The sequence below is a fragment of the Urocampus carinirostris genome, chromosome 1 (genome assembly GCF_059441175.1).
Source record: "Urocampus carinirostris isolate Australia breed hairy pipefish chromosome 1, RoL_Ucar_1.0, whole genome shotgun sequence".
In the NCBI taxonomy this organism is placed as follows: Eukaryota; Metazoa; Chordata; class Actinopteri; order Syngnathiformes; family Syngnathidae; genus Urocampus; species Urocampus carinirostris.
The window spans coordinates 58,147,641-58,167,562 of NC_142349.1; the positions used below are offsets into that span (position 1 = coordinate 58,147,641).

The 19,922-nt window shown below is 41.4% G+C and overlaps 1 protein-coding gene across 2 annotated transcripts in view; it reads left to right on the forward strand.

The window, feature by feature from the left end:
- Positions 1-19,922, forward strand: part of piezo2b (piezo-type mechanosensitive ion channel component 2b) — a 119,261-nt gene that overhangs the window by 89,799 nt on the left and 9,540 nt on the right. Inside the window, exons 31-45 of one of the 2 annotated variants that reach the window (XM_088346588.1) lie at positions 296-399; positions 2,632-2,730; positions 3,483-3,603; positions 4,429-4,500; positions 4,569-4,735; positions 5,489-5,682; positions 5,823-5,996; positions 6,914-7,759; positions 11,441-11,699; positions 11,865-12,047; positions 12,927-13,254; positions 14,380-14,512; positions 15,397-15,544; positions 15,635-15,846; positions 15,919-16,077. In XM_088346588.1, coding sequence (XP_088202714.1) covers positions 296-399; positions 2,632-2,730; positions 3,483-3,603; positions 4,429-4,500; positions 4,569-4,735; positions 5,489-5,682; positions 5,823-5,996; positions 6,914-7,759; positions 11,441-11,699; positions 11,865-12,047; positions 12,927-13,254; positions 14,380-14,512; positions 15,397-15,544; positions 15,635-15,846; positions 15,919-16,077 — 3,199 coding nt within the window. The remainder of the gene's footprint in view (positions 1-295; positions 400-2,631; positions 2,731-3,482; positions 3,604-4,428; positions 4,501-4,568; positions 4,736-5,488; positions 5,683-5,822; positions 5,997-6,913; positions 7,760-11,440; positions 11,700-11,864; positions 12,048-12,926; positions 13,255-14,379; positions 14,513-15,396; positions 15,545-15,634; positions 15,847-15,918; positions 16,078-19,922) is intronic. The other variant, XM_088346590.1, reaches the window with a different exon arrangement.

Consider the following 19,922-nt stretch of genomic DNA (forward strand, 5'->3'; position numbering starts at 1 on the left):
CAGTGAGCAGATTAAAAAGCTGATCACCTGTTTGTATATGGATCATGTCTGCTATTGCACCCATTGCTCCCGATTTTGCCACCCCCGTCCCCAGCATCCTCCCACCCTCAGTCTACTTGCAGTTCTGTTCAAGGACACAAGTCAGCCATGTCACTTTTCAACTCTGCTGTGGACTCAAATGACAAAACACATATCGCATCAGCGCTTTGTGCTCGTCACGTCCGATTCGGTGTTTTTTTTTTCTTCCTCGTCGTCTGTGCGCCGCCAAAGTAAAACCTTGTACTGTCCTCGTCAGTGGTCAGAAGTGGCGAGTATTACTTATTTGAAACCGACAGCGAGGAAGAGGAAGAGGAGGAGGATTTGAAAGACGAGGAGCCGCCGAGGAGGTCCGCCTTCCAGGTACTTTTCTGCAGTGCATCACAATTTTTTATTAACACACAGTAGACCCCCGGGATACAACATGAGTCTGCCGGCAATATCGGGGGATAGCAGACCTACTGTAGTTAGCTAATGCCCTCTAGGAGATGAAAACATCAAAATAACAAAACGGTGTATACAAAGTACTAGTTATGCCTAATATATGTGCATATGATTAAATAACATTATAAAAAATATTCACTTGAGCTTGTGATGGGGCGAGGAGACAGTGACGGTGGATTAATACGAGTCCTGATCATCTTTTGGTTACAGCCATGCAGCTAAGAGAGGTCAATGTTGCGTGTGCCTTAGCGGCAAAATATTAGGCCCGGCCCCGGAGATGGCAAAAATCACCCTCCGTCCTCACAAATAAGATATGAACATTCGGGTTTCCTTCAGGCTCAGTCTTTTAAATCAAGTTAAGCGGTCGGGCTGGGTGTCTTTTTAGGCCTGATCTTACCTCTAGTGTGCCTTATATATTTCTTGATTATCACAAGTTTTGTTTCTGTTATGTTTTGGTGAGATGAAGCCAAGTACACACACAAGCTTAATAATAAGAGTTTATGGGGGGCAAAGGGAAATAACGAATGTCACTTCGCACATGGGAGGGGGAGAAAACGTAACAAAAAACTCATGGCTGGCAAAGTTGGGAAGTCAACAATTAATCGATGTGAAGCACACATATAGTAACATCAAATGGCAAGCTAGGGTCTGACAGCTTCTTCTGCCAGCACAATCCTTAGACACCGCTATCCGGATTAAGGTGCGGATCATGATAAACAGGTGTGTGGTCATCCAGTCATTCTGCCTGTTGGCGCCCTCTAAGGTACGGTGTCAGGCTAGGTGCTGACTGTTTCCATAGTGATCATGTTTTTTGCTTCTTTAGCATTACAGCAAGCCTTGGGACTCATAGCAAATAAATGCAGTACACAAAATACAGTATTGTACCGACAACTTGTTAAGTCTTTAAGAATGAATGAAGAGAAAGGCATCATGGAATATAGTTCAGCCAGTTGTATATCTGCATTTTCATGATGCTGTGACCCACACAAATAAAAAGCTAGGGTTTAATACCAATTGCAGACCGGCATCTTAGAAAATAACTCGCACAAGCACTGCAAAGTTTTAAATACATGCATCTTTGAGCATGCAGACTAATTTGTTTTAAATTTTGTATATGTAACCGCAGTGTACCTGCCCCACCAAAGATCCACATTCACGCTGGACTGGATGATAAGGTTTTTATTACAGTTTCTGCAAATGAAATGAGTCACAACACGTGATTAGCTTCTGTGCTGGCTTTGATCTCGTTGGCAGCTCTCTCTGTAGACTGCCCAAAGCATATCAAAGAGCTTGCTTTTCAATTTACATAAAATACATTTTAGAATATCACAATACATTTTTACATCCATTTTAACAAGATACTTTTAACAAGAGATCGTATAGTGTTTTTTTTACGTTTACAATGAATTCAACATATTTTTCTTTAGTCTGAATTTTAACCAACATCATCCTTTTTTATATATATGAGAAAATATAAATATTAACAATAATGAGTATAAAAATGGATACAATTTACCTGCAAATGAAATGAGTCACAATATTAGCTTCTCTGCTTGCTTTGATCTCTTTGATCTCTACAAGGGGAATTAACATTTTAGTAGAACAGAAACAAAACGAAAATAAATCCAAACTGCTTGACAACATCAATCGCATTACTGTGCATGTTAAGAGATTTGCCAGCTGAGGTTTTAATGTTTAAAATTAACTTTTTTGTGGAGCACCAAAAGATGTGTCTTACCGTTGGCAGCTCGCTCTGTAGACTGCCAACAAAACCCCGCCTTCCGGTCACATGTCAAAAGCCAAAACAAACCCTACCCCATACCAGCAGGTGGCACTGTTGGACTCATCATTGCAGGACACTTACCAAAAACCATACACATATTTCAGCAGGAATTTCAATAAAACAAAAGTTATTATTACACCCGTTACATATAGTGGGGAAAATTCCTTAAAGAGGGGCCTAATTACAACATATTCCAGACTGTATCCCAGGCGTCTACTGTATTTATAACATTTATAACCTTTAAGGAAAACATTGATGCCTTATTCTCTCTACTAACCATTTCAACAAAATCTCCTAATTGTGTCCACCTCAATCCCGACCTCAACCTGCTAACCTTCTTTCTCTACTCACATCTTCCCCCTCTGTAGCGAGCTATCGGGAAGTTTGTATCGGCCGTTCTGGCCTTGCCTAAGTCGGTCATAAGGCTACCTAAAACTGTGCTTCAGTATGTAATAAAGGCAGGAAAGGTAAAACACCGGCTGTCTGTTTTGAATGTCTATGCATGCTTACACATAGGGATGGGTCAATACCAATTTTTCCTGTCCGATACCAATGTGTGTAGATTTATTTATTCGGGTTGCAAACCTAAAAATGCTTCTTTTGTTTGAAATAAGGACTAAGTAATTGTCACATTTTGTTATAAGCCTTTGTGAAAAATTATATGTGATATAATTGATATAATCACACAATTTTTTGTTTGATTGGATTTGCTTGTGTGAAATCTGTTGTTTGGAGGTCTATAATGATAAACAAAGTTTCATAATGCCCTGATACAACGCAGATGGTTTAGTGGTTGTCTGAGACTATTTTAACCCTGCTTCTAAAAATTACAATATGGTAACAACATAGTAATGAGTTACATTTGAAATAAGTTTCAAACTGGTATCCCTTTGCTCAAATCGGTAACAGAAGAGTAGCGCTCAGAATCAAAAAGATTGTCAATCCCTGCTCTAAATCGATCCATTGGATTTGTAAGGCCATTATCTATTACAAAAACCCTCTGGCGTCCATATTGAGTGTTTTACTGTAAACGTGGTTGTGACGACCTTTTGCCTGCTGTGATTGTTCTTGGGTGATTAAATGTGTCAATTGCACAGTTTAGTATTGAAACATTTAATGCATGTATCCTGTTTGCTCTGTTTTCTGCATGTTTGTGGCTGTCAACATAAGGGCACATTTGATTTGTTGTTCTTATATTGCGTCTGGCATTAAAATGCAGTTCCTCTACCGCACATGGATCAAAGACCCCAAAGCAGCCCTAAAGGCGAGAGCTAAAGACAAACGCAAGTTCTGGAAAAGATACACCAAAGGAGGCAGGCGCAAGAAAAACAAAAAGGAGGGTAAGTGACAAACTGAGACGTTTTGTGATTAAGGGGTTTACAAATATGACTTGAATAATAGTTGTCAAATAGTTTTGAAACAGTTTTTAACATGAATTCAGTAGTACAGGTGTACAATACTTCTTAAATATAACTGAGGTTTTCAGTATACTGGAGTTTGTGTTGATTATTTGTCTCTACTATGTACTAGTAAACCATTGTGTCACAGTATTATATAGTCTCTACTTCGCAGAAGTTGACTTAATACGCTTGGTTATGGAACGAAATAACTACGAAAATCAAAAGAATGCTGTATCTCAACTATAAGAGACTCAATGAGAAAAGCATTCCAGGAAATCAAGTCAATTCAACTCCCTCCAAAGATTCTCTATAGGGTAGAGATCTGGAGACTGGCTATGGGTGTCCAGGACCATAAATCTTTCTTTGTAGTGTGTTTGGGATCATTGCCATGGCACAAGACCCAAACCTTGCTGATAAAAACATTTCACGTAAAATATCTTGATAAATGGCCCCATTTCTTTTCTTCTTCACATGGAGAACTCATTCTGATCTTTTAAAAGAAAAAAACGTAAAGCATAATGTTTCCACTCCCAACTTTTCACTGTGGCTGTGGTGTTCTTTGGATGCAATTCAGTACTTGTGAGAAGTTTTGTTTCTACCAGAAAGTTATGTTTTGGTATTACCATAAGACATCATTCAAGTGCACTCAAGCAAATGTCAGAAAGGCCTCGGTGTGAATTGGTTTAAGCAAATGGACCATGCTGGATTTGAGTCTAGTGGCATACAGTATTTAAATGTCTTTTTAAATCTCTTTGTGTGGTGCAGAAGCTCACGTTGGCATCGAGATAAACGAACTGTCTGACAGTCTCGATCAAGACGATAACAACTCTGGTCCAGGTTGGCTTCTTCTATTTCTTTCACTGCTCCTTCTTCCATCTCATGCTAACTCCTTGAACCGTGTCCAGACAACATCTTCAAGCGCGTGTTCAACCTCATCAAGTTCACGTGGGTGCTGCTGCAGACCACCGTGGACAGCTTCACTCGCTGGATGAATGAAGTGTGCCGAGAGTACATCGACATCTCCACCGTGCTGCGCATCGAGCGCTGCATGCTCACGAGGGAGGTCAAGAAGGTAATGAGCATTGCTGGCGGTGACACAGCATGCTGGCATTTTCTACTCCACTGCAATACCTTGTGCTGCTTTTGAGCACCTCACACCGTTGTTGTGCATAGTGTGTGGTAGAACCCTGGGATATGGCGTTTACCCGCCTTATGACTTTTTCACCTAACAGATGTGTTTTCGCTCCCTTTTTGTGGCATTTTCCCTACCATAAGAGATAAACAACAAATTCAAATTCAAACCTTCTGAGTTAGATCATAAAGATTCATGTCTACTATTGTTTCTTAATTTCCTTGTGCTGAAGTTTTTGAGTTTTTCCTTGCCCGCATGCCGGTTTCAGATCAAGGGATGGTGTAATTGTGGACTGTGCAGTCCTTGACTCAGTGGAGACAGAAATATCGTGCACTCGTCCTGTGAGCCGTGTGTCGCTACTGAAGACGACTGAAACAAAAACAGGACGTGATGCGTGAACTCGCAAGCATAGTTATTTCACATTTTTCATCATGAAGTTGGAATAAAGATAAAATATACACGCATAACACTTCTTAGTGAACCCATATAATTTCCCAGCCTTTTAAACACAGTTACTTATTTGTTAAACAAAAACTGTTGTCGTAGGGGCACCACAGTCGTATCCCAGGGGTTTACTGTAAAACCTAAAATAGTGAGTGTCATTATACAAAACAATCCTAAAAGCTGGATTGTTTTGGTCCGTTTTTTTTTTTTCACCCTTTTGATAATCCTGCCACTCTCAACCTCCGTAAGGGAAATGTGCCATCCAGGGAAAGCATTCACGTCTACTACCAGAAGGCCATGAGGCTCAACATGTCCCGGCAGGCCAGTATGGACCTGCTCAGTGAGGACGAGTCGGCGGGAAGCTCCAACAGGGTTCGGCGGCGGCGGCGAGGCTACCGGATGGAGAGCCAGGCCTCTACTGCCTCCAGGGACAGCATGTCAAGGTAAACCCAGAGTTTGGGTCAAGATCTTTTCATCAGACACTTCATTCGGTCAAACTGTTACCATGTCATTCTGAGTCCATATCACCCGAGCACTAACTTGCCATCTCATCCCACATCTTCAACCACCCTGGCGTTCTCAGTGCATACACCGAGGCCACCACCTTGTTTTCCCGCCAGTCCACACTGGAGGATCTAGACGGGATGCCGGAGTGCATCCCCAAAACCAGCGAGCGGGCGCGGCCCAAACTGCGTAAGATGTATGGCCTGGACATGTCCACGTCGTCTGTGGACAGCGGCAGCAGCTTAGTGTCCAGGTGCAACCGCCCTTGGATGCAACACACGCACACACACACTCTCCGCATTAATTCATTCTTTCATGTAAATGTGTATCATTTCATCTTGCATTATTATTTTATCTCTTGCCAGGAGCTACAGCTTTTTATGACAGCTTTGCTAAAACGGATATTTGATGTCTGTAGCTGTTCAGGGCAACCTAACTAAAATTTATCTTCGATGACTAGAGCTGTTTATTGCAGCCTGACTAATATGAATCTTTGATGTATGTAGCTGTTTATGGCAGCCTAGCTAAAGAAGATCTTTGACTTCTATAACTGTTTATAGCAGCCTAGCCAAAAGGGATTTCTGACATCTTTAGCCGTTTACAGTAATCTAGCTAAAATGGATATTTGATGTCTACACCTGTCTATAGGAATTACTTGTCTATAGCTGTTTATCGCAGGCTAGCTAAAATTGATCTTTTGAGGTCTATAGGTGTTAATAGCAGCCTAGCTAAAATGTATCTTCTAATGTCTGTAACTGTTTATGGGAGGCTAAATATTATATATATTTGACATCTGTAGCTTTTTATGGCAACCTTCCTCAAATTGATCTTTAACGTCTATAGCAGTCTGTGGTAGGTTAACGAGAATGAAACTTTGATGACTTTAAATAAGTTTGAATATATATGTTGACTTAAAATGAATCACATTATTTTCAAACTGAATGATACATTTTGTAAAATACATTTAGTTTCCAAATGATCCATATGGTATCCAAACAGTTTACAAAAACTGAATAAGTAACTTATGGTTTACCAACTTCCTTTGCAGAGGTAAATATATTATGTCACTGTAGTTCAGTTCCGTTGTCATTTTTAGCGCTGGCTTTCTTTTATTTTGAAGTGTAAGTGCTGTATATTGTTTCTTGAAAACTTATGAGTTAAATCTTCCAGACAGGGCACCACTGAAACCATAGAAGAAGAAGCGGAGGACGAGCGAGATCATCAGCACAAACAACGAAGTCTTTCTCAGAAATCCCAGGATCTGAAGAACTTTGAGGTCGAGGGCCCAGCTAGCAGAAGTTCTGAGGCTGATGCCGGCCAGGAAGGGGGAGAAGGCGAGGAGGAACCTGATGACAGAGAGGAAATAGAACCTGAGGAGGGGAGGTTTCTTGATGATGGTGAACAGGTAGTAGAACCGGAGGAGGGGCAGTTTCTTGATCACGATGCACAGGTAGTAGAACCGGAGGAGGGGCAGTTTCTTGATCACGATGCACTGGAAGTAGAACCTGAGGAGGGTCAGTTTCTTGACGATGATGAACAGGAAGTAGAACCTGAAACGGGGTGTGTTCTAGAGGACGACCGACAGGAATTGGAACCAGAGGAAGGGTGTGTCCTAGATGACGCAACACAAGAAATAGAACCTGAGCAGGGGTGTGTCCTCAATGATGACAAACAGGAAATGGAACCCGGGGAGAGGAGTGTCATCTGGGGGTCTTTCCATCAGAACGAAGTTCCATTGAACCGCCTGCAGGGGGACAGTGAAAGCGAGGAAGGAGTAGAACGCCGCAAGCTTGTGGACACAGACGCCTCCAGGACATCGGATGGTGAAGTTCCACCGAGTTACAGCAAGGCGGTCAGCTTTGACCGACTGGAGATGAGCGACGACGAAAGCGACGACGGCAACAGGAGACGACGGCGAATGTTGATGACATCAGACAGCCGTTCGGACAGCCGCTCGGACATTTTGCTGCCGTCCATGACCACTGAACTCACTGCCAGTGAGCTGCTGCTCAACAAGTAAGAAATCTTGTTATTTCTTGGACATTTACCATTTAGAGCAAAACATAGCGTCCCCTGTAAATTTAGTCTTAAAAAATGTACAAAAAGTGCTTTGGGTTTAAGGAGGACAGACTTTTTCTTAACGTGTTCGCTTTAACATCCATTTTTGTGACATGTAAAATAACTGATGGAATTGAGAAGTTCCATTGAGGTTTTGTATTTCAAAATAGTAGATCAAAACAAAGAATATTCGGGGCTTGTGAGTACAAAACAACCTGATTGTTTCGCAGTTGCAGTTTTAAAATGGCTGACAATCATTTCCATACTAAAGGGGCGAAACACAAAGTGCTGTAACAGAAACAAAGCCTAAGTCAGTAGAAATTTCCCAAAATCCCAGCTTCACACCAGTCTTTTGATGAGATTGTAGGCTGGGCAAGAATGAAGATCAAGCCATCTGAGTCTAAGAGGCTGTGAAGAAACAGCTTGCGGATGGCCTAGCCAGGATCAATCAGAGCCAGCTCCCAGGCAAATACAAAGTATGGCGTTACCAGCACATACTATACCATCAGGGGATGTGGCCTTTGAAGGTGAGTGAGGTCCCTTCCTTACTGGAAAGCAAGCTGTATAGGCTGGCAAGTGGCTGAGGCTGCCAAGATGCCTCTCAGACGTGGGCCTCTTTGGTCGGAACATACTCCAACTGCCGCTGCATTCCATCAGCCGAGGATACAAGAAGGAGAAGGCCCGGATGGTTATGGATTTGAGAGAGTCCTCCGATCATCTTGTTAGATCAGCGGGCACCATAGTTCAAACATGAAGAGGGTGGAAGGCAGAATAAGAGATCGACCAGGCAATCGGCAGGTTAAAACATCACAAAGTGGTCGGCAGGGTCTTAGTAGGGCGAGCAGGTGTTGGTTGGAGCAACGTGCCCCTCTTTTGGTCAAAGGCTTCCAAGCGGGAGAGGAAAGAGATGGTGGTGACAGAGCAGGAACGCCATACCATCAAAGTGGTTTCCCTGAACAGACAGGGCATCTGGACAACATGGGAAGGGGTCATGGACAGGCCTTTGTCATGGACAGGCCTTTGTCTTGGCGCGACCTGGTGGAAGATCCCTCAAGCCAGGCTCAGCTTTCTGATCCGGGCAACCTACAACACACTACCCTGCCCCCAAAATCTACATCTGTGGTTCAGCACTGATGCGATCTGCCCCCTCTGTAGTACCATCATTGCGAGCCTTCAGCATATCCTCTCAAGCTGCAAGATGGCACTTTCCTTAGGCCGCTACAGGTGGCGGCACGATGCTGTCCTAAAGAAGCTGGCAGAGGTAGTCGAAGGTTGTATAGACAGAAGGCAAACAGTCAGCTAGCTCCTCCATCAAATCACCTCATCCAGTTTGCAAGGGCTGGCGACAACGTTCGCCAAAACACCAATGCCCCTCGCCCGTTATACTCTGGAAGGCTTCACTCGCCCGCCAGCGAATGGAGAATGAAAGTTGACCTCAAAAGGCAGTTGCAGTTCCCCAGGGAGATCGTCGGCCAGATAATAGTCTGTGTAATATAGTGTAATAATCTGTGAAGCCCTTTGAAACTCTTCGTGATTTAGGGCTATACAAATGAAGATGACTTGACTTGACATTGGGCTGTGGTCTGTAGCCAGCAAGGCGGTCCTCCTGGTTGAGCTCACTGTCCCTTGGGAGGAGGGAATAGAGGCAGCATACGAGAGAAAACGGGCGAAGTACGAAGACCTGGCAGCCGAGTTCAGGGAGGCTGACTGGAAAACTACAGTATGCCCAGTGGAGGTGGGGTGCTGGGGTTTTTTGGGCTCCTTAACCTCCCGCCTGCTCAGAGACCTTGGATGCACAGGAGCTGGCAACCGGAGAGCAACTAAAGAGCTGTCAGAAGAGGCGGAAAAGATCTGGCTGTGGCTGCTGAGGAATTACAGGAACTGGGGGCCTTCAAGCAACACCTAGGGCATCAGTGGGGTTGGCAGGGAGATTTCCCAGCCATCACTCCACCACCGGGAGATGTCCTGGGGTTAAAGGAGCGAAACATCAGTGACCGGTGGTCCCCAGCTGATGACCCAGTCAGGCCCGAGTGTTCAGGGCACACGAGCATTCCAAAGGCGCCGGAGGAGGCGCGTCAGGCAGAAATGCCCTGCAGGAAGACTACCACCCTGTATTTCCATTTAGATGGTTTGAAAGTCTCTGGGCCTCCCTCCCAACAGTAAATCAGAACACCATTTACAACAATGTAGAGTCTGTTTAACGGCCAAATGAATGGACACATTGAGACCAAGTAAATAATTAAAAAACTATATTTGAATACGTATATGGATAATCACAAGGTGCATTTATTACCAACAAATGATTAACTTGATTAAAATATCGATGTCATGATTAAAAGGACCAGTGTGTAATATTTGACCGCTAGATGTCTGTTGCGAGCCAGGGCCAGTGCTACAGAGCACAGCGTGGCAGCTGGATGCCAGGCAAACATGGCATACCTAAGTGTGTATTACACTGTGTAAAAGAAATACAAATGTATTTCTCTTACACTTGTAAAAGAAATACAAATGTATTTCTCTTTTTCTTTTATCTTTACTGAATGATCGTTTGTAACACTATGCGGCACTAAATATTAAACAGTGTCCCATTAAAAGAATGAAAAGCGATATGCAGCAACACATTTAATATTTCAACAGGACATAATAAATGAAATAAAGGTGTAGCCAATTTTTTTCAATTCATTTATCAAAAATCACAGGGAAATTATTGAAAAAATAGAAATAGCAAACCATTTCAATGATTACTATGCAGGTACAGCTGACCTCGGGACATAACAGTAATCGTTTTGCGACTGGGATCCAAAAGTAAAAGTATATTTGGGGATAGAATACCATGGTAATTAGCTCAGAACCCCTGGAAGCTCAGATCAAAATGATAAATAACAAAATATCATATAAGTAATACTTATATGTAATATACATGCGTAATGATTAAATAGCACTTAGGCAAGAGTAGTGGTTCGTGTGCCTTCTTCATATTTTTTGATAATTGCAAGCTTCGTTACAATGATTATGTCTTTTCTTCTCCCTTATAGTATCTCTGTAAGTTTTGGGATCCATAGCTAACAAATAAAGTGCAAAAACATCAGTTATGTATCACATTACTGTAACTTAAAAAGTCTACAACAAGCACACAAGATCCTAAACCAAACTAAGAGAAAAAAACAGAGTGGTAAGTTGTCCAACCAAAAACATATCGGCATCTATTAATGCAGTGGTGCAAACCAATAGCAGACCAGCATCTCAAATTGTGTTGACAAATGGCTTACAGGCATCATAGAGACATAGCTAGCAAAGTGAGATGCATAAACATCATAAAGTTAAAATTTGGTATGTTTTTGGGCACGCAAAATAATTTGTTGTTGATGGTAATTGGTGGGGGAAATGCCCTGACAAGGGGTCTAGAAAAACATTGTATTACATATTTTAACATGAAAATATGTTTAAGAGAGACACAATAAAACAGGGGTCTATAATTGAGTGTATTTAACAACAATACACTTAGATTTCTTTTACAAAAACACTGTGGAAGTCCATGGCCCTTCCTCACAATTAATTCTCTTTATGTTTTGACTAATCAGATTTTTTTTTTTTTTACTTGACTATCGTGTGATCATGTAAGCACAACTGTTATTTTAGGATGTTCTATGACGAGGAACTGGACCAGTCTGAGAAATTCTACCAATGTCAGCCGCTGGTTCTGCAACTGTGCTATGCCTTGTACAACATGCTGGTGGCGCACTCTGAGATGGTTTGCTTCTTGGTTATCATTATCAACCACATGGTGTCGGCTAACTTCGCAACTCTGGTGCTGCCCGTCACCATCTTTCTGTGGGCTATGCTGTCGGTGCCTCGGCCCAGCAAACGCTACTGGATGACTGCCATTGTCTATACCGAGGTACTAAGTAAAAGTTAATTATCATCATTTCAATTTTATTTGTTATTTCCGGCATTATTTTTATTATTTATTATTATTTCTATATTTCATCCCATGCCTAAAAAACATTAACACTTGAAGAGATGGAATATGCCTTGATACAACATGTGTTTCTGTGTTCGTCAGGTCACCATCGTCATCAAATACTTCTTCCAGTTTGGCTTCTTTCCCTTCAACCAGAACCAGAAGTTACTGAAGGACAACCCGTACCACCCGCCCAACATCATTGGAGTGGAGAAAAAAGATGGATACGTCCACTACGACTTAGTTCAGCTTTTGGCGCTCTTCTTCCATCGGTCTATCCTCAAGGTAAAAGTAAATACACTGTAGACCCCAGGATACAATATGAATTTATCCTGAGGTGGGGGTCTATAGGTGAAATTGGCTTACATCGGGGAATAGAAACCTTTTGTAGTTAGCAAATGTGTTCGGAACCTCTAGCACCCCAGATCAAAACAATATTAATATCGCAGAATAGTATACAGTAAGTACTACTTATGTAATATACATGTATATGATTACATCACATATGTGTAGATACATATTGTTTTGATGTGACTTGATGGTTGTTAGAATAGAGTTAGTGGGTGGCTGCAGAGAGGGAAGGAGATGGCGTATTAAAATGAAAACTGATTTTAAAACTTTTATTTGCAAGGATCGTTCCTTTCATTATTCACCTCCTTAATTTCAATAGTAATCCCGATTGTCGATGGATTATGGCCATATTCCTTAGCAAGGGTAACCATTCCTGTTCCCTCTTCTTATTTCTCAATTATCGCAAGCTTTGTTTCTTTGGTTGTCATATTTTTGCTTCTCCCTTTTGCATCTCTGCAAGCCTTGATAACCATAGCGAATAAACACTACATACATTTGTGGACCACCCGGCGATCTAAAGATCTCGAGCCGTTGGGTTTTCACCCTTGGCCCGTGGTTGGGGGGAAATGCTCATGCATCCCTCGTCCTGCAGAAAAGAGGCTGAGGGGTGGGTGCATCCCCTTTTATAGCTGACATGACTTGGTGGAGAGGAAAGGGAAGGCGGACATTCCCCCATTTGCCCTTCCCTTGCAGGCCCGCTTGTTTTAGCACGCAGATATTTGATGCGATTAACCAACAGAAAACTCACAATTTGGTTGACAATTGTTAGTTTTTGCCTAGTGCGATAATGAATTTGACACCTCGCCATTACAGTGCCACGGCCTGTGGGACGACGATAACCCCAAGGAGAGGCGGGCTGCGTCCCGTCAAAGCGAATCAGAGGACGAAGGGAGCCGCAGAGACGATAGCGAGAGGGAATCGGAAGCCAACTCAGCTGCAACTACCAACGCTTCCTCAGCTGCACGGAGCAGGCACAGCTCCAGTAACACCTTACGCTCTGTCAACTTCGGCACCTCCATGGAATCGGGCCACGTCCAGCTGCACCAGCCTCAGCAGCCCACCTACCAGCGGCGCAACAGCTCCAGCGGAAACTCGCAAATATCACATCGGTCCTCGCAACCGTCTGCTCGAGCCAAGCGGGGTGAGTAGGATTTTTACACCAAATTGTGGATTTGCATTTGAAGCCTTGATTTCGACTTGCATCAATTGAATTGAATTCACTTGTCTTTTTGTCATGAATATCAACGTTGTGAAACATTGTATTCAATAAGATTGGACATTGCACTCTTGGGTATACATGTAATAAAGACTTTTAGGTCAAGTCATGAAGAAAAAAAGATAAAGGACTATCAGGATAAAATACAGGAAAAAGTTATACAACATAGTGCTTAGAGACTAATCGAAGTTATAATAATAGTGCAATGTTCATTAAAAAAAGGATAATGCATCTTCCTGTGAGCCGACACAGTCACATCAAACCAATATGTATCTACATATATGTGACGTAATCATATACATAAAAAGAAGTGCAACAAAATTTAGGAGCAACAAAAAAAATGCAGGTTTTTTTGGGTGCTTGTAATCCTTGAAAATGCTTACATTTGATGTGTTTTCAAAAATTGGAAAGTGCTTGTTTTTGGGTGAAGTGCTTGTAAATGCTTGGAATTGTTGCCTTTTTTTGTGAAAAATCAGTTAAAAAAAATGATGCCGGCACTGCTCTCTGGTGGTTTCGATTTGCCATTGCATTTCTTCCTTCTTCGTGATCTACGGCAGCTGGCATTCGTTTGTATGGCATTGTCGACGAGTACATGCTACACCTCAACAGGCCACTATGAAATGTGTATGAGTGCTAGGAACGTATCAATTATGGAAATATATAAGCCATGCAAAAAAAATAAAGTTGCGTTTCCCGGTGGTAAATTTTAATTGAAAGAACTTCCTCCAACTGTTAATGTAATCTACATATTACTGTCATTTTATCCAACACCTATATGGGCAGAAATTTGTCTCAAAGATATGTACACACTTATTGTTCAGATTTACAAATATATTCGCTATTTAAAGAAGATCTAAAAATCATATATCTTGATAAATGCACGCCCAAGATTTAAAATCATGTATGTAAATCGCAGATATATTTGTGGATCTGCAAAATACACAATTCACAACAGATTTCTTTTGTTAATGGTATTGGAGAAATAAAGAAATAGGCTTTGGAACTCCTTAAAAAGTAAAAAAGGTAAGAACCCTGTCCATGTCACTGCAGGAAGCGTGACGTCCCGTGGCAGCAGCCACAAGGATGGCAGTGAAGCCAGTGTGCATCAGAAGAGTAAGAAGCAGATGATCCTGGAGAAGCTTAAGGAGCAGCTCTACAAAGCCAAAGCCTACGCTGTCAAGAAGTAAGTTTGAACTAAGTGAGCCAAGCAACGTCCCAAAAAGCTGTGATTGACTTTAGAATAAGCCTCAAATTTCAGGGTTTCTTGAAAATTTCACTATTCTGATTAATTTCTACCATAAATAGATAGATAGATAGATAGATACTTTATTCATCCCCGAAGGGAAATTCACTTTTCCAGCAGCATCCCTAAGCTGAGAACAATCGAAAATAACTGAGAACAATCGAAAATAACACGGGAGCTGCTGGAGTGGCTGCCATTCGTGACGGCGCCGGAGAAACGATTCAATTTGAATCATGTACAAACAAACAAACAAGTATACTGTATATATAATATATAGATACACTCATCCCTCTCTAGCCAAAAAAGGTGTTATGTATATGTTAATGTGAGACACGTGAATGAGTGCATGAAGTAAATGGGTGGATGCCTGAAAGGATTCTGTGTAAGAGGGTATTAAATTGCATTAATCATTTCATGTTATTTAATTTATATGTTCATACTGGTTTGTTGTATCTTGTCTCATTCGCTGCACTTATGTTTTTGGTCATATAGTCATGTTTTGTAAGCGAGCAGCTACGTGGGTCCTTAGAACAAGTGCACCAGCGCATGTGTGTATAGGATGTGACCGCAGAGAGAGAGGAGCTAATGGACATGGCGAATGTAAAGAACGCCAATACGAATGAGTAAAAGAATATAAAGTCAAAAGCAGTGCACACTGGATTTCATCATCGTTCCCTGAAATTTACAACATAGATATGCTTTTAAATAAATACTCAGTGGTTGTAGGAAGGCAGTCACACACTTTTATGCAATGCAATTGAATCAATCTCATCATTTTTAATCTGCTCTCCTTACAATTCTCTTGTTGATCGGCTGCGTCTCAGGTTCCTGGAGATCTACGTCCCCATGCGTCAGTTCTTCTACGACCTCATCCATCCCGAGTACAGCGCCGTGACCGATGTTTACGTGCTCATGTTCCTCGCCGACACTGTGGACTTTATCATCATTGTTTTTGGATTCTGGGCTTTTGGGGTAGGTAAAACTGGACAGAGGACACTGCCACGAGCATTAGCAATGTTAGGTTGCGTCCCTATTTCGCCCACTTAACCTGTCATCTGGCAGAAACACTCGGCGGCAGACATCACGTCATCCCTGTCGGAGGACCAAGTCCCTGGACCTTTCTTGGTGATGGTACTCATCCAGTTCGGGACCATGGTGGTTGACCGGGCCCTCTACCTGCGCAAATCTGTCATGGGCAAAGTCATCTTTCAGGTTTTCCTGGTTTTTGGCATCCACTTCTGGATGTTTTTCATCCTGCCGGGAGTCACCGAGAAGTAAGAGCATATCTGTTTAGCGGCTCCAAGTGGAATGTTTTGACTTTTTTGTCTCATCTTCCTTACTCAAAGGCGTTTCAACAAGAACAATGTGGCGCAGATGTGGTATTTTGTCAAGTGCATCTACTTTGGCTTGTCGGCCTATCAGATCCGGTGCGGTTACCCCACCCGCGTCTTGGGGAACTTTCTCACCAAGAGCTACAATTATGTCAACCTTTTTCTCTTTCAAGGGTAAGGTATCAGGCAGGTCAAAGAAAAACCTATCAATGCCACTTTTCCCACCAAAATTGATAACAGACAAGATCTCTCTTCAAAAAGCAGATCAACCCTAAAGGTTGTAAATTACATCACGGGTTTTTAAATTTGATATACTGGATCAGGAATGGCAAATGCTTTTTATCTCATAAGTGACATATTTAAAACTGCAGGTCAGTGTGGCTCATTTTTCTTCTCTTGGGCTTCTCTCAGCATTGTCTCAGAGGCCAGTTTAAATCTGTTGGCGGGCCTGATGTGGACCACAAGCCATATATTGACACCACTGCACTACACAATACAACAAAATCTAGTGGTTTAATATTACACAATGTCCTCTTAACAAAACAGATGACAAACAAAATCCAACTTGACGTGTCTGCAGAGCTTGGGTCATTAAACATTACCTCATATTTTCTCTGGTCGCAACCGCACACATGGCTCTCAATTGTGTAACTGCGCTGTACGCCAATCTTGGGCCACAACAGACGCGTGTCGTCGACTCTTTGGAGTGCTCTAACACAAAACTGCAGCTGCCAATGCTGAAGGCCGGAGCAAACTTGATTTTATTTATTGAAAAAGGCCTATTTCATATACCGTATTTTCCGCACTATATGGCGCACCATGTTATAAGGCGCACCTTCAATGAATGATATATTTTAAAACTTATGCCATACATAAGACGCACCCCATTATAAGGCGCTATAAGTGCATGCTGGTTTAAGATCAGGTAATTGTGCAATTTTGTAATTGTAATCCTGTGCAGTCCTTCGAGACATTTTTGGGATTAAGGGCTATTTACGGTAAATAAATGTGACGACTTGACTACAGTAGAGAATGTAGTTACTTTATGCAACCTCTAGATGTTGCCACGCTCAAGGGAATGTCAACAAAATATTCAAAAAGGTCAAACTTTATTAACAAACAAGCTTTCCACAACTCCATTCACTCCCAAAATAAATAAACAGCCGTTTTATTATTTTCTCTGAGGTAAAGCATTTTCGTGACACATCTTTGAACAACATCGACATATCATTTTATTTTTTGTCCATTTAGTCAACACGCAAAGAAAAAAACGTCTGATACTGTTATTTTAAATGAAACGTTAGTGCAATCGCAATAAAGTGACACTCGTAATGTGCAAAAACAACGAGTGCAAAGCAATAACATAATAACTGTAAAATGTAAAACGTAAACACACAAAAGAAAAACAAAGATCACTCTATAAGCTCCTCATCGACGAATCCCTCGAATTCTTCTTCTGCTGTGTTCGAATTGACCATATCTCAGTGAATGGGCCATCCAACACGTCCGGTGTTTTTGTGCCAGCGCTGTTGCCTTCATACGTATAGTTATCGTACTGACACTTCTGCTTGCCGCTCTTTGTTGAACAACCCACTGTTCAAGTGTCTCCTCTAACTCTGGCCATCTTGCTTTATTGCCACGGAAACTTTGTTGAGTTTTCCTTACTTGGCGGAGCTTATCTTCATCCTTTCTCCACTTCCGTACCATCGATTCATTTAAGTTTAACTCTCTCGCTGCCGCTCTATTGCCGTGTTGTGCTGCGTGACTGATCGCTTTGAGTTTAAACTCGGCGTTGTACGCGTGTCTCTTAACAGGAGCCATTTTCTTATACAAATGCACGTATGAAAGAGAATCTCGCTCTCTCTCTCTCTCTCGCTCTCTCTCTCTCTCAAACGTGACATTCTGAATAATTCTGCGTTTGTTTAAGGTAAATTGTGCTTTACATCTTCACCAGTCATAACCCTGGATTCAGACAAATACTGTATTTGTTGAATATGAATTAAGCAGTTTAATGGGGTAGCCATTTTGCCACTTAGTAAACAAATACAACACGAGCCCCGGCAACTACCAATCGTTTAATATTTCCCAGTATGCACAGCGCGAAAAATGGAGTCGGCGGCTGTTTCTCGTAGTTGCGAGACCTTGCGGATTTAATATTGAGCCATATATAAGGCGCACTGTGTTATAAGGCGCATGGTCAGCTTTTGAAAAAAAAACAAGACTTTTAGGTGCGCCTTATAGTGCGGAAAATACGGTATGTTTTCTTTTTGTTATAACATAAATGTTTCTTGTCCATTATTGGAAAGAAAATGTTAACCGTTTTCGATTTATCTCTGTGTCTGTGTCTGTCTCTGTATCTGTCGACAAGTTTTTTTTATGAAGTCGGGCCCCAAAAAAACCCCGAAAAACATCGGCTTATTTAAAATGCGTAGTGTTTATCCAACCATATTCAGTTTGTTCTCTCTATCTCTGTCTGCAAGTTTTTTATGAAGTCAGGCCAAAAAAATCACTGAAAAAAACCCTAAGAAACAGAAAATTAAAAATATGCACTTTTAAACTTTAAATAGAAAATTTCAGTCGCTTTAATAAGGACGCACCACAAAACAAAACAAAAAACAGCGATTAATTTAAAAAAGGAACTTTTTCAAATTTTTTCTCTTTCTCGCACTCTGACGGAATTTTTTAAGTTGGGCCAAAAAATAAGAAAAAAAGAAAAGCATCAACTAATTTAAAAAACGCTCGGTTTAAGATTTGTTCTCTTTCTCGCTCTCTAACTCTGTAATTTTTCATGAAGTTGACCCTCACAACACAAAAAACAACAAATTTAAATAAAAGAGTGTCTCTATTTGTTCTCTTTCTTGCCTCTCTGTCAGTAATTTGGCTTCTAACATTTAATAAGGGCGCACCCAAAAGAAGGGAAAAAAACCTGACTCATTTCAAATAAGTAATATTTATCTTTGAAATTGAACTGTTTTCTATTTGTTCTCTTCCTCTCTCAGTCGGTAAACTGGCTTTAATGAATTTGCGCCCCCCAAAAAAGTGTGACGCTCAGATTTGCACTTTTCGCTGGTGGTTCTAGTCGCCATTAACCGCAAAAACCGAGGGATCTTTGTATAGTACAATGAGAAACATAAATGCTTAGTTTCTTTCTGACACGTCGTGTCGGCTGATTGAATGGTGATAGCCAAGCTCTCTGTTGCCCCTTGCAGGAGAAACTACTATGTTGTGATACTACTTCTATAGAAAATATAAATATGTTTTAATGATGAACATAAATGCATCAAAGTAGTGTCAGCTGATTGAATATTATCTCGTGGCTCTAAGTGACTAATTTTTTTTTTTCTATCTACCCAATAATAAGCATTTTATATTGCATTGTTATCGGCCCGATAATTATTAGATGCGACAGCCAAGCCACGCCCACCATAGTTACGGTACCCATGTATCACATGCAGAGCAAATAGTGCAGCTGAAACTACAGTGAGTGACTCTTTAGTTGATATTCCTGATAGCATAGCCGTATCAATTCCTCCTTTTTACGCAAATGTATCTCAAAAAAACAGTAGAAAAGGGTCTCAATTATTATATACAGAGTTATATTCAAGGCATCAAGGTGTTCAAAGGCGCAAGTAACCTTTAATGGGTGGATGCAAAATGTTGGCGATCTATAAGAAAGTCCGAATCACAGTACCAAATACACATAGAAATAGATTCAGATTTGTGAGAGATAATGGTACATAGAGGATATAGAAATAAGTTACCCAGCACATCAAAATCATGAAACAAGTGGTGCCATCTCCACCCGTTTGGAGTCTCCGGCAGAAGAACATATGGAAACTACACTACGAACCTCACAAACCTGATAACCGGATCACGAACTGCACATCTTACCCATCCCATAATTTACAATTTTTTAATTATGAAATGCGACCTTCGCGTGTATTTGTTCTCGTCATATGCTGATGAGGGAGCAGTGATATACTGTACTCAAAGAATGTGCAAGTAAAGCGGCAGCAGTA